The sequence below is a fragment of the Centruroides sculpturatus genome, unplaced genomic scaffold (assembly GCF_000671375.1).
Source record: "Centruroides sculpturatus isolate CEXI.00-Female unplaced genomic scaffold, Cexi_2.0 scaffold70, whole genome shotgun sequence".
NCBI classification, from domain to species: domain Eukaryota; kingdom Metazoa; phylum Arthropoda; class Arachnida; order Scorpiones; family Buthidae; genus Centruroides; species Centruroides sculpturatus.
The window spans coordinates 549,077-565,213 of NW_019384571.1; the positions used below are offsets into that span (position 1 = coordinate 549,077).

At 32.7% G+C, this 16,137-nt stretch overlaps 1 protein-coding gene across 1 annotated transcript in view; it reads left to right on the top strand.

The window, feature by feature from the left end:
* The window catches only part of LOC111624189 (R3H domain-containing protein 2-like), a 282,865-nt gene that overhangs the window by 166,924 nt on the left and 99,804 nt on the right, over positions 1-16,137 (top strand). Inside the window, exon 10 of the mRNA XM_023367000.1 lies at positions 653-793. Coding sequence (XP_023222768.1) covers positions 653-793 — 141 coding nt within the window. The remainder of the gene's footprint in view (positions 1-652; positions 794-16,137) is intronic.

Genomic DNA, 16,137 nt, shown 5'->3' on the forward strand with positions numbered 1-16,137 from the left:
ACCTAATTTCGAAGGTGGGAGAAGTGCCCGGGATGGGTTCGAACGAGAGTTTAGACTAATTCATTATATTAGGAGGTGGAAACGTTGTTGAGATGGGTTCTTACAATAGTTTAGACCAGATACATTCGTGAAAGTGGTCGCTTATTACAGGTGTTGTATGTTGTTTCAGACCAAAAATCGATGCCCGCGGTCGCGTTACACAGGTGGTCGTTTAATACAGGTAACTTATACGAATACTCTATGGATAAACTATTCCGTGCCAGAAATTTTTGCCCATTTTGGCAGGTGCCCGTCGAATGCAGGTGGTCGCCTAAGCAGTTTTCACTGTATATATTTCAACAGATTTTGTGTTCTACTTATCTTAAATATTTTAACAGCATTTTTTTCTCTATTTTGCTTATTAATATAAATAAATAATGTTTGCTATACTACAAAAATTTATTTTAAATGAATTTTTTTCTCATGAATATTAACAAATACTGTAATTTCATATATTTTAAAACAAAAGGTATCAATATTGTTATGAATTTTAGTTTTAAATAATTAATTTTAATATATTTTTAAAGTACACTTAAAAACAAAGTTTTATATAACATAATTTATTTTGATAAGTTATAATTTGGTGTTAAATTTTTTTTCCTGTTTTTTGCAGAAGGCAATCCCATAAGTTTCCACAAATGAGTTCATATAACCGTATGCTAGTCCATAGAGTTGCAGCTTTTTTTCGATTAGATCATTATGTTGATCAAAATGGAACTGCTGTTATTGTCAATAAGACAAAAAATACAAGATTGTGAGTATAAATTAAACATTTAACAAAAATATTATAAGCTAAAATAATAAATTTATTTCATAAAATAACTGTACTAAAAGATGAAAAGGTTTATTATTATAAAAAAAAAATTGAATAAATAAAGCAATTTTTGTTCAGTCTGCAAGTTTGCAGATATAATCAAAATGATTATATCTGCAATTCTTTGCAATGAAAATTATTTTTCTGTAATATTTATAAAAAAAAAATACTCTTGAATCTTTTAGTGTGTAATTCAGAAATGACTAATTTTTAATACTTCCATTAAAAAGATTCAAAAAATTATTCTATAAATACATCTGAAAAATTTTTGAAGTGTTATAAAATTAAATATATCATGTTTTTATCATTTAAAAATTATAACAGAAGCATTTAATCATATTAATTTAGAATCCTAAATATATATTTTATTATTGAACCTTAAAAATAAGGTTTTTGTTATTAGTTAAAAATATTTCTTCAGCACTCTTATGACTAAACATTTTATTCAGTAATGCACAAAAATTTATAATAAAATATGTAATTAATATAATTAAATAAAATGTATACAGTACAGTAATAGAAAATAACTATTAAATAAATAAATAAATATAAAATACAAAATAATGTGTGATGCATGCATATGTCATTATAATCTTAATGAATTGTTTAGTCCCATCTAAAGTGCTGTTCATATTTACAGGAAATATTGGATTTCCCACAGTAGTCACAATTTGCATGCATTACACATGTCAAGCACTGAATGCTTTGGATGATCACCAAGTTATCATTTCCATACTAACAGGAGAAGAAATGCTTGTCGAAGGGATTAAATTTTTTTCTGTCAAATCAAAAAGTTTTCATCAAAATGAAACAACTTCTATGCTGTACTAATATATTGTGTCTTTCAAGAAATATTATCATCACCATTCTGCAATTTGTTTAAGCAATATTTACCAGAAATACTAAATGATAATGTGTGTTGCATAGTATTGTGTAGTAGTATTTACTACATTTCAAAAAAATTTTGTTTCAAACGTTTCAGTTGTTTTCTAATTAGAAGTTACATAATGCACATTGCCACAGGCCAAATGTTCATTCACATGGGTCATTCCAAGGTGGTCCATGTCTGAATTGGACGAGTCATTTTGAAATTTCAACTGCATGTTTGCCACGGGCCAAGATGTCTGGTTATATGAGCTGTATTATGGTGGCTTATGATTTGAATTAGAAAAGGCTACTTTTTAATTTAATACAATAGACAGTACTTGTACTTGGCTTGATATTTTTCTTAAGTTAAATATGACTTGTATTAAAATAAGAAAAGGTTACTAAGCAAACAGTCCACTGGAAAATTGGGAATTTCCCAGTAGCCACTTCACCACTGATTGCAAGTTCATGCCTGATTGATGGACTGACCATGTAAAGTTTTGGGTTTTCTTTACATGTATAACAGCTAAATAGTGGCTATTTAGTGGTACAAAAAGTCTTTCTGATAGACATGCCCCTTGACAGATCATTAGTGTTGTGTTTGACTTATTCTATCGATCCTACCCTAATATGCATCAAATCTTTGTCTTCAAAATATTATAAAAGATATCTGCAGTTATTTTTACAAATACTAACAATGGCTTTTAAATTAATTGTATAGCTTTACAATTATCTTGTTAGATGTGCAGGAATTTTCCAGGTATATGATTCTATAGATAAATTCATCAGAAGAAAGATAATATTTACTATTATTATTAATTACAATATTGTTATTTTAAAAAAAAAATCATTTTTGCCATTAATCATTCATTAGTAAGTAGATTCGTATGTAAAACTTTTTAATTTAGTGTAGCTGCATCTAGATGCTTTGTTATCTCTTAATCATGTCAGTTAAAGCTGCACACTTGTCCCATCTTCAGCCCAATTCCTTTCCCCCTTTCATTAAAATGAACGAATCTACAGTGTAATCTATCTCTTTCTATCACTGCACTTTGCATTTGATATTCCTGGCACTATGGTCAATATACTTCAGATAAGACAGTTATCTATGGAGAATTTGAACAGCATTTTGGATGGGACTGTACATTATTAATTAAATATAATTATATATATTTATTTATATTTGGTTATCTGTATTTGAAAAGGATGAGGGTTTTGTGATGGGGTGGGTTATATGTTGTTTTTAAATTCAAATCATGAGTTAAAGTTGATTCATACTATATGACTGGCCTGTGGCAGGCAACTGGCTCACCAGACCAACAACTAATTATCTACTCATGTTTTTGAGAAATGACACTTTACTGCTTTTATAGCCTGGATTATTCAATGGATTAAGATTTAATTTTTTAATAAATACTTCTAATTAATATACAGATTAATCTTTAATTAATCTAATACCAAATACCAGAATAAAAGCAGTTTATTGTATATAAACATCAACTCATAAACCCAATTTATAGTTAAAGCCAAACAAACTGTCAAGTTATAGCATATAATATAGCTTTGTAATTAATTAAATACTAAATAATTTATATTATTGTACGACTCGTGTTTATGGAGTGTACAATTGTTCGAAATAAGTCAAAGGCAACAGTAAAAAACTACTGAACTAACTTTAATTATAATAATTAACTATGTACAAAGACTAGGCAGCCATCTTTCTGCTTCGTCTTATCAAAAACAACTAGTGCCCCCTGCTTTTCTTCTTCTCGCCTCCTCATGGGATTTCTCTATAAAAACTTCTTACATCTCGGCTACGACTGCTTTTAGACAAAACAATAGCTTTTGTTTAAAATTCTTCTCTATCTTCTAGAGACATTAGTAACATTTATTTTTGTTTGTAGCTTCATTTGCACGTTGTCCTTCTCAATCGGTTCTTTGATAGTAAGGACGAATCTGACTTACGTGTACGATTCTGTTATNGTCGTCCAGTGTATATTATAATATTAATGTTTAGTATAATATTTATTAATATTAGGTAGCCAGTTAATTAAGATTAAAAATAATAAAATAATAATAAAAACTCTGGTTTTAATAATAATTTTTATTATCGAGTTGTAAGCTGTATAAAATTTCTTTTAATTTTTTATACTATCATTATGCTCTACAATGAATTTCATAATAAAAATAGCCATTTTGTGCATTAATAGTAAGAATTATGTTTCTGCATTCAAGAATTAACCTAACCATTTGCCATCTGCAAAAATAAATCTGCATATATCAGTCATGAGTAAAACAAGATTCTACTGTACAGTGTGTCTTAGAAAGTCTATGCCAGGCTTATATATGTATACTCCTAATAGAAATATAAACATCCATAAATCCAATTTTTATATTAATGCCCAAATGATTACCAGATTACATCAAGCTACATTAATGCTATTAATTATTAATTAAATATCTAGGCCAAATTATTTGGCATTTATTTAGTAATTACTAGCATTAATATAGCTCAATGTAATCTGGCAATTATTTGGCATTATTCCTAATAGAAACAGAATTTTTAAACTGGGTATATTAACATATCTGCATTTTGCATACTATTTTGTTAATTTAATTTTTGTATCTGTAAGACCAAAACATGTTGTAACTTTAAAATTTCAAAGAGTAAACCATAAGAAAAAAGTTTTAGAATTTTTATACCTAATTGCTAAATAATAATTATTTCTTTTGAACATTTTGTGGTTTTTTCAGGTGTAACATAAATAAATGAAAGCTGAAAATTTTACTCTCTCTGGCCAATGAATTAGAAACAGCAGTTTAATATTTTATTGGAACATCTTTAGCTTGAATTACATCATTTACTCAATTTGGCATGGATTTTACAAGGTGCTGAATTGCTTCTAAGTCCAATTTACACCATGCATTTACTAAACTTTCCTGTAGTTGGTGTAGATTTGATGGAAGCGAACTTTGCTGACAGATCTGTTGTTCTAACATGTCCCGTACATTCTCGATGGGATTAAGATCTGGGCTCTGTAGTGATTAGGGTTGGTAGCGTAAGTTGTCTTCATGCTTGCTGAACCACTGCTGAACAATTCTTGCACGATGGACAGTAGCGTTGTCATCAAAGAAAGAGCTGTCACATGCAGGAAAAAAATGCAACATTGCAGGATGAACTTGATTGGTAACAATGTTCAGGTACTTGTTGGAAGTCACCTGACCTTCCAGGAATATCAGCGGACCAGATCTGTCCCAACAGAACATGCTTCATACAATAATAACTCACCATAACCTTGAGTTGTGTTAATGAGCAAGCAGGGTCCATTGCTTCATGGGGCTCCCTTCAAACCTTCTGCCTACTGTCGGTACAGAATAAGGTGTATCATGATTCATCTGACCATATTACTTTTTTCCAGTCCTCGGATGTCCAGTTACGGCACTCTTGGCACCACTGTAGAGGAATTTTCCAGTTCTTCACAGAAATCGGTGGTTTTCGTATAGGCTCCCAACTGTTCATACCAATTCTTTTCAGTTTTCTGCACATAGTTCTGTTAGATATGGGTTGGGGACAGGATTCATTAAATTCTTTTGTCAATTGCTGCAGAGAGGAAGTCCTTTTTTTCTCACACTAGCCTTTTCAGATGACACCAGTCATGTTTCTGATGAACTGTTTTGGAGCCACAGTTACTTTTTTTAGACATCGACCGCAGGTTTTACCAATTTAACACTCGGGATATCTCACCTTTGGAAAAAATCAGTCAGCTCTACAAAACAGGCACCCACAATCAGCCCTTTTTGAAACTTGGTCAAGTCCTTTTCTTTTCCTATTTTCATAAACTTAATGACAGTACTGACTAATAGCATTCTTAAATAGGAGCTTAATGAACACGTGGTAACACATGATTCAAGTGTTTTGCATATAAGCTGCAAAATTACATTTACTTAATATGCATGGGGGTTTCTAATTCATTGGCCAGTGAGTACAGTAAAACCTGTCTATGGCGACCACCCACGGTTCCTTCAAAAAGTGGTCTTTTAGGCAGGTGGTCGTCCAATACAGGTGGTGCTGTAATACCGTATTTCCGTACGTATTTTGCATACTTTTTAGCCATTTCTACTAAGCAAAACTTGAGGTGAGCAAAAATAAGCGAATTTTTTCAACGATAGGGCTATATTGGTATTGTATTTGATTCTTATCGGATAACCCGATTTACAGGAATCGTCATCATATTATAAGACAGATTTAATACCAATATTTTAAAGATTAATACAATAGTCGCATTTTCTCGATTATAATGCACACTTTTTTTCCGACTTAATTAATTAGACTCGGTTCTTTTCGTTCGCTCCTCAGTTACGTGTATTACGTCATCAATATACAAGCGCGTCCTATCTCTCCATCACTTTGATTTTGGTTTTCATTAGTTTAATCTTATTTCAACTTTAAAAATACTGTATTTTTTAATATTTAATATTTTCTTAATTAATTAAGTACAATAAGAAAAATTATTAATTAATAATAAAACGATTTTATTATTTTTTCTCATTATACGATTTCATTACAATCGCGGAATCGAAAAAGGAAGTAAAACTGATTTTTGCATTAATGCGTTTATTGTTTTTTGAATATTTTGCCTGCGAAAATTACTTGGATATTATTTTTCTAAAAATATCGTGGAAATAAGGTAGGTTGATACAGAAACTATTTATCGCACGTGTACTGTATATGAGCTTCAAAATAAATAAATAAAAATAGATTTTATCAAACGATGAGATCAGCCGATTAATTGTATCGTGTACAATATTTTACACCCCCAAGGAAAATACTGTAGGTCTAGGGTAAAATAAATTTTGTTTTCCCACAGTTAAACTTCGCCGCTAATTGCTGTTGTGATAACTTTAATACGATCTTCTAACGACAGCACTTTGCATTTCGGACATTTTCCAACAAACTGAAATGAATTTCCTTTGTTGCTAGACTAATTTATTAACACCTGCACCTAATTTCAAGGGTGGGAGAAGTGCCCGGGATGGGTTCGAACGAGAGTTTAGACTAATTCATTATATTAGGAGGTGGAAACGTTGTTGAGATGGGTTCTTACAATAGTTTAGACCAGATACATTCGCGAAAGTGGTCGCTTATTACAGGTGTTGTATGTTGTTTCGGACCAAAAATCGATGCCCGCGGTCGCGTTACACAGGTGGTCGTTTAATACAGGTAACTTATACGAATACTCTATGGATAAACTATTCCGTGCCAGAAATTTTTGCCCATTTTGGCAGGTGCCCGTCGAATGCAGGTGGTCGCCTAAGCAGTTTTCACTGTATATATTTCAACAGATTTTGTGTTCTACTTATCTTAAATATTTTAACAGCATTTTTTTCTCTATTTTGCTTATTAATATAAATAAATAATGTTTGCTATACTACAAAAATTTATTTTAAATGAATTTTTTTCTCATGAATATTAACAAATACTGTAATTTCATATATTTTAAAACAAAAGGTATCAATATTGTTATGAATTTTAGTTTTAAATAATTAATTTTAATATATTTTTAAAGTACACTTAAAAACAAAGTTTTATATAACATAATTTATTTTGATAAGTTATAATTTGGTGTTAAATTTTTTTTCCTGTTTTTTGCAGAAGGCAATCCCATAAGTTTCCACAAATGAGTTCATATAACCGTATGCTAGTCCATAGAGTTGCAGCTTTTTTTCGATTAGATCATTATGTTGATCAAAATGGTGCTTCATGGGGCTCCCTTCAAACCTTCTGCCTACTGTCGGTACAGAATAAGGTGTATCATGATTCATCTGACCATATTACTTTTTTCCAGTCCTCGGATGTCCAGTTACGGCACTCTTGGCACCACTGTAGAGGAATTTTCCAGTTCTTCACAGAAATCGGTGGTTTTCGTATAGGCTCCCAACTGTTCATACCAATTCTTTTCAGTTTTCTGCACATAGTTCTGTTAGATATGGGTTGGGGACAGGATTCATTAAATTCTTTTGTCAATTGCTGCAGAGAGGAAGTCCTTTTTTTCTCACACTAGCCTTTTCAGATGACACCAGTCATGTTTCTGATGAACTGTTTTGGAGCCACAGTTACTTTTTTTAGACATCGACCGCAGGTTTTACCAATTTAACACTCGGGATATCTCACCTTTGGAAAAAATCAGTCAGCTCTACAAAACAGGCACCCACAATCAGCCCTTTTTGAAACTTGGTCAAGTCCTTTTCTTTTCCTATTTTCATAAACTTAATGACAGTACTGACTAATAGCATTCTTAAATAGGAGCTTAATGAACACGTGGTAACACATGATTCAAGTGTTTTGCATATAAGCTGCAAAATTACATTTACTTAATATGCATGGGGGTTTCTAATTCATTGGCCAGTGAGTACAGTAAAACCTGTCTATGGCGACCACCCACGGTTCCTTCAAAAAGTGGTCTTTTAGGCAGGTGGTCGTCCAATACAGGTGGTGCTGTTGTANGAAGGCAATCCCATAAGTTTCCACAAATGAGTTCATATAACCGTATGCTAGTCCATAGAGTTGCAGCTTTTTTTCGATTAGATCATTATGTTGATCAAAATGGAACTGCTGTTATTGTCAATAAGACAAAAAATACAAGATTGTGAGTATAAATTAAACATTTAACAAAAATATTATAAGCTAAAATAATAAATTTATTTCATAAAATAACTGTACTAAAAGATGAAAAGGTTTATTATTATAAAAAAAAAATTGAATAAATAAAGCAATTTTTGTTCAGTCTGCAAGTTTGCAGATATAATCAAAATGATTATATCTGCAATTCTTTGCAATGAAAATTATTTTTCTGTAATATTTATAAAAAAAAAATACTCTTGAATCTTTTAGTGTGTAATTCAGAAATGACTAATTTTTAATACTTCCATTAAAAAGATTCAAAAAATTATTCTATAAATACATCTGAAAAATTTTTGAAGTGTTATAAAATTAAATATATCATGTTTTTATCATTTAAAAATTATAACAGAAGCATTTAATCATATTAATTTAGAATCCTAAATATATATTTTATTATTGAACCTTAAAAATAAGGTTTTTGTTATTAGTTAAAAATATTTCTTCAGCACTCTTATGACTAAACATTTTATTCAGTAATGCACAAAAATTTATAATAAAATATGTAATTAATATAATTAAATAAAATGTATACAGTACAGTAATAGAAAATAACTATTAAATAAATAAATAAATATAAAATACAAAATAATGTGTGATGCATGCATATGTCATTATAATCTTAATGAATTGTTTAGTCCCATCTAAAGTGCTGTTCATATTTACAGGAAATATTGGATTTCCCACAGTAGTCACAATTTGCATGCATTACACATGTCAAGCACTGAATGCTTTGGATGATCACCAAGTTATCATTTCCATACTAACAGGAGAAGAAATGCTTGTCGAAGGGATTAAATTTTTTTCTGTCAAATCAAAAAGTTTTCATCAAAATGAAACAACTTCTATGCTGTACTAATATATTGTGTCTTTCAAGAAATATTATCATCACCATTCTGCAATTTGTTTAAGCAATATTTACCAGAAATACTAAATGATAATGTGTGTTGCATAGTATTGTGTAGTAGTATTTACTACATTTCAAAAAAATTTTGTTTCAAACGTTTCAGTTGTTTTCTAATTAGAAGTTACATAATGCACATTGCCACAGGCCAAATGTTCATTCACATGGGTCATTCCAAGGTGGTCCATGTCTGAATTGGACGAGTCATTTTGAAATTTCAACTGCATGTTTGCCACGGGCCAAGATGTCTGGTTATATGAGCTGTATTATGGTGGCTTATGATTTGAATTAGAAAAGGCTACTTTTTAATTTAATACAATAGACAGTACTTGTATTTGGCTTGATATTTTTCTTAAGTTAAATATGACTTGTATTAAAATAAGAAAAGGTTACTAAGCAAACAGTCCACTGGAAAATTGGGAATTTCCCAGTAGCCACTTCACCACTGATTGCAAGTTCATGCCTGATTGATGGACTGACCATGTAAAGTTTTGGGTTTTCTTTACATGTATAACAGCTAAATAGTGGCTATTTAGTGGTACAAAAAGTCTTTCTGATAGACATGCCCCTTGACAGATCATTAGTGTTGTGTTTGACTTATTCTATCGATCCTACCCTAATATGCATCAAATCTTTGTCTTCAAAATATTATAAAAGATATCTGCAGTTATTTTTACAAATACTAACAATGGCTTTTAAATTAATTGTATAGCTTTACAATTATCTTGTTAGATGTGCAGGAATTTTCCAGGTATATGATTCTATAGATAAATTCATCAGAAGAAAGATAATATTTACTATTATTATTAATTACAATATTGTTATTTTAAAAAAAAAAATCATTTTTGCCATTAATCATTCATTAGTAAGTAGATTCGTATGTAAAACTTTTTAATTTAGTGTAGCTGCATCTAGATGCTTTGTTATCTCTTAATCATGTCAGTTAAAGCTGCACACTTGTCCCATCTTCAGCCCAATTCCTTTCCCCCTTTCATTAAAATGAACGAATCTACAGTGTAATCTATCTCTTTCTATCACTGCACTTTGCATTTGATATTCCTGGCACTATGGTCAATATACTTCAGATAAGACAGTTATCTATGGAGAATTTGAACAGCATTTTGGATGGGACTGTACATTATTAATTAAATATAATTATATATATTTATTTATATTTGGTTATCTGTATTTGAAAAGGATGAGGGTTTTGTGATGGGGTGGGTTATATGTTGTTTTTAAATTCAAATCATGAGTTAAAGTTGATTCATACTATATGACTGGCCTGTGGCAGGCAACTGGCTCACCAGACCAACAACTAATTATNTTATTTTGAAGGCGTGTTTAAATACAATTAAATTAAAATAATTTAATTTGAATGTTTGAAATATGACACACGATAGGGGCGCCTCTAGTGTCGGTTATCAAACGGTTACGGGACGGACGGACGGAAGGAAGGATGGACACCTGTTGAATGGGTTATATATATAGATAGGGTAAATTTCTTTCCAACCAAATAATGTTGAAATCTTTCACAGATGGCCCAGTGTACTGCGATCCCTTCGAGCTCGGTCGAATGAAGAATGCGTTCTGTATTACTGGTACTTCGACTTGCATATTCAACAACAACTTTCTTTCCATTTTGTACCTGCATGAGTACTGCTGCGATACCTTCTTGACAAGCATCAGTGTGTACCTCAGTTACAGCATCAGGGTCAAAGTGGGCAGGTATAGGTTCTTCCCTCAGACATTGAATCAATTTATTAAAGCTATCTTGAGTTTCTTCATTCCATTCATAGTTGTTTACTTTCATCATTCGTCTTAATGGTGCTGAAATCAAGGCATAGTTCGGAATAAACCTCCTGTAGTACGACATAAGTCCCAGGAAAGATTGTAACTGTTTCTTGGTCGTAGGTGTCTTTATGTGACTAACAGCTTCTGTTTTCTTTGGATTCGGTCGTTTACTATCTCCATTCACAAGGTATCCCAAACAAGAAATTTCTCTTAATCCCCATTGGCATTTCTGTGGTGATATCCTTAAATGAGCTTTTGCCAGTATTGTTAGTACTGTTTTGATTAAGTTCTTGTGGTGTTCGTAATCTGATGAAAACAAAATGATGTCATCTAGGTAAACTAGTATCCCTTCTTGTCCTTGAAATAATTCTGACATCGCCCTCTGAAAAGTGGCTGGAGCGTTACATAATCCAAACGGCATTTTGTTAAACTTGTACAATCCGTCTGCTGTAATGAACACTGTCTTATGTATATCTTCTTCTGCCATCGGAATTTGCCAGTAACCACTCTCAAGGTCAAGAGATAAAAAATATTTGGCATTATGTAACTTATCTAGAATATCATCTATTCTTGGTAATGGAAACGAGTCTCGTTTTGTCTTGCTATTCAGGTCCCGATAATCAATACAAAGTCGTATTTTTGTCGTAACATGGTGAGGTTGTTTGGCTAATACGACTGGAGATGCATACTGTGAATTCGACCTTCGTATAATGTTTGACGAAAGCATTTCCTTTATTTTTTCATTAATAAATTCTCGATCACTCCAAGAATAATGGTATGGTGTTTTCCTTACTGGTGTTTTGTCTGTCAGTTCTATACGATGATGAACTCTATTATATTCTCCCGGTTCATTTTGTAATATACGGTCATATTGTCTAATTAACAGTTCAATTTCCTTCCTTTGTTCTTCATTTAACATTGATTCCTGGCTCTCTGTGCTTTGTAGTATGAATTCCTCTGGATTTGACAGTTCGTCACATTCCTCGGGTTGGGAATGATAGTTCCATTGGTCTTCAAACGTAGTCTTACTCTCCGTTGTATGTATTGCTACAGCACTAGGAAGTAACAAGCATGATTCTTGTATTGCTTCTTCAATGGGAGGTTGTGCTGGAATCACATCACCATCTCTTGTGACTATTTCACATTTATCTTTCTTCAATATCACTTTCACTCCTGCTTGGCCAATCCAATCTATTCCTAAAGTCAAAGGAACTGGGTTGTTCTCGAACACGGCTGTTTTCACTGTGGTGACTTGGCCTTGCAACCGAATAGGTAGATCAACAAATCCAATTGGTTTCACCTTTGTCATGCCAATACCAGTAAATTCAGTGGTGTCGTCATCTAACATCCTTATACCATCAGGTAACTGATCCCGACGAATTATTGTACGACATGAACCTGTATCAACAAGGGCTCTTATCTTTCCTATCATTGACACTTCAACATTAATATATGGGCTATGAACTTTAGAAGCGTTAGCATTGATGTTTAAAGCATTGTTCTTTTGTTTTTGTTTCTTGCTGTCTTTAATCTCTTTTGAGCCTCCTCTTTCAGCTTTATATTCATTGGTCTGTGCAATATTTTCATTTGGACACGTCTTGGCTAGATGTCCTAACTGTTGACATTTGTAACATCGGGTCATTTGTAAAGGCATCTGAGCATTCCACTTGGGGTCTCTTCTTATCGACTTCTCGTCTGTATGTTTAATAAAATCAACTGCAATAGCCGGATCCTTTAATCGAGCATTCGTATTATTTGAGAACTTATGAGGTTGTTGAACTTGAGTCTTCATATGCATCCTGGCCTCAGTCTCTTGCTCATCTATCTTGCGTGCTATACGCTGTAGTTCTGCAATATTGTGCACATCATGAGTAGCAATAGTAACTGTGTGTTGTTTATTTTTTATTCCATCCAGCAAATAATCAATTTCGTCAGCTTCAGTAACATTTACAGGACAGTTAGTACGCAACAAACACAGCTTAGCATAGAAATAATCTGTGAGACTTTCATCTTGTCTTTGTTCTCTTTCTTTCACTCTGTCACACCACATTCTCAACGTCAGTCTTTTACCAAATTCGCTTTTTAAGCTTGTCTTCCATTCAGTCCAATTGTTAAGCTGGTAACCAATTGCTTTATGCCAGTTTTTCGCTGCTCCTCTCAGTTTGCTGATGGCTAGCGGAAGAACTTGGGTCTCAGCTAGTCTCTGTTGATTTCGAGTCAATTCAATATAATTCAACCATTCGTCAGCACTCTCTGTAGTAGTACCACCAAATTCAGGAAGAGAACTTGTCAAATCAGGTACAGTTTGGACTTCAATAACTGTCTCCTTTAAGTTTCGCACTGCCTGTTGCTGGTTATCTATTAATAATAATACTTTTTCCATTAGCGTTTGCATCATATTCATAGGATTTGGATTTACAGCTTGATCTTTGGAAGGAGATTCATTAACGACTTGTTCCTCTTTTGCGTTGCTAATTTTGCTAACATTCTCTTTTTCACTTAACATTGCGCTAGTTAGTCGTTCTATTAGTTCAGATTTTTTCCCAACTCGTGATAATTGCCTTTTCTCCAATTCCTCTTTCAAATATTCAATGGTCCTTCCTTCTAAATCATGTTTAATTTCTTCAACCGTAGACATATTAGCTTCTAACCGAATCACGATCATCAACTTAAATTCTTTACTTTTTTCTAATATCGGCGCTAAATCTTTAAGCTATTGCTTCCTAGAGTTAGCTCTTAAGCTTTTCTATAACTTTGATTCGGTTACGACTAAAATTTTACACTTTTAACTTCAATCTTAAACTTCAAGCTTCCTACCTTCGTTCGTGCGCCTTACTTGTTTCGGCTCGTTTCTTGTAGACGTGGTTGGTAGCGTCACATCAGCTAATGTTGTCGACTGCGCCAATTCTTGTATGACTTGTGTTTATGGAGTGTACAATTGTTTGAAATAAGTCAAACGCAACGGTAAAAAACTACTGAACTAACTTTAATTATAATAATTAACTATGTACAAAGACTAGGCAGCCATCTTTCTGCTTCGTCTTATCAAAAACAACTAGTGCCCCCTGCTTTTCTTCTTCTCGCCTCCTCGCGGGATTTCTCTATAAAAACTTCTTACAATTATTATTATGTGTTTTGTGAGTTAGACTCAGTTCACACCGGTGGCTGTGTACTATGCCAGACCAAAGTCAAGGCATAGCAACCAAAACAAAACTAAAATTAAATAAGTGTGTCACTCTCAGTGTCTGTATTAAGGAATTTCCTAACAATGTGGCATGTATTCAATATAGTGGCCTTCTGTAGTGTGATGTATGTATTTCTACTCAATTGTAATGTTCCCAGGCTTTTGTGTAGTGTGTGTGGTATCACACCTGTACAGGAGAGAACAGGTACAATAAGCACTCTATCCATCCTCCACAGATGCCTTATTTCCTGGGCGAGTTCTGTGTACTTGCTAATTTTTTCAGTGCATGTGTTTTGTACATTGTGAGTGTTTGGAATGGCTATGTCTATAATGTATGTGATTTTATTGNATATACTGTATATGTTACTGTGAAAGACCAATATCTGGCAAATGTCAACATTCACACAGTTGTTTCGTGTATGTACGAAATATTTGCTAAATATCATTATTTCTCACTTAACACCAGCAAATGTCAACATTCAGCATGCACTGATGGATAATGTGTTATATAAACATTTTGAAATTGAATTATATAAGTTAAATTATGTTAAGCTATTTAATGTCCATTAATACAATAAATGAATATACTGTATATATTACTGTGAAAGACCGATATCTGGCAAATGTCAACATTCACACATTTGTTTCGTGTATGTACGAAATATTTGCTAAATATCATTATTTCTCACTTAACACCAGCAAATGTCAACATTCAGCATGCACTGATGGTGAATGTTGAATAAAAATATTTTTATTACGTTAAGACAAAAATGCAATTTTTTAATATGTCAAAATAGGAGNTATTTCTGTTGTCCATTTCATTTGTTGGCATGGTTTTCCAGCCTTTGTGGTCTGTGTATGCATTGCCACAGAAAGGTTAGGTTGGTTCCTCACATCTGTTGAGGGCATTGCAGTAGCCATGCTTGAGCCGGTGCTGCTTTCGCCACCGGTAACCAATGTTCCCTCTAAGCTACGCGGCCGCGCACTGCTCAAATTGTTGCTGCGCACAAGAATTTATGTGCTGCTCAGGCGAGCATGCACACCAATTTGAATTGTTGTTTACTTATTTCTCGCTCTGTCTGCAACATGATTATTGCTGTGTATATTTCAATTAAATACATTAAATCAATGACAAAAGATAATATTTTGTATAAAAGTATGTTTTAAAATGAATTTTAATCTCTACTTTATAATAAATTATTTTAATTTTAGAAAAAGTTTTCTCCTCCATTACAAACAGTTAACAACTCACCATGTACTATTAAAGATGTTAAATTTGTAGTGGATAATATGTTACACGGGTTGGGAAAATTTCTTCGTAAATGTGGAAGTGACACAAAATGTTTAGAGAACTTGGATGATCACACAGAAGCTGCAAAGGTAAGAGTTTAATATTTAACCTATTAAAATATAAAATTCTTATTTAATAATATACTGTTTTCATCATTTTAGATTGCTTTAAAAGAAGACAGAATTATTTTAACNAAAAAAAATTAGAGGGAACATTGCCGGTAACCAAGGGAGACTGCGACCTATTTTTCGAACGTGAGCCTCTGCCTAACCCACAAACGTGGACCTTGTTAACCCGGACGACGTCCGAGCCGGTATCACACTTCGATCTGGTTTCTACCATGATAATTATCTCCACAGAATGGGGGTGTGGTTACTCTTAGCTTCATTTCTCTCCATAGACCTTACTGGCATGGATGTCCCTACCAGGAGGTTGTGCTCCAGTCTGCATTGCTCAGTAAAATTACTGGGCTCTCCCACCACAACCAGGTGGTGACCACGGGAGAGTTATTACTATTATTATTATTATTATTATTAAAATTAAAGTCATCTATCTTTGATAACACATT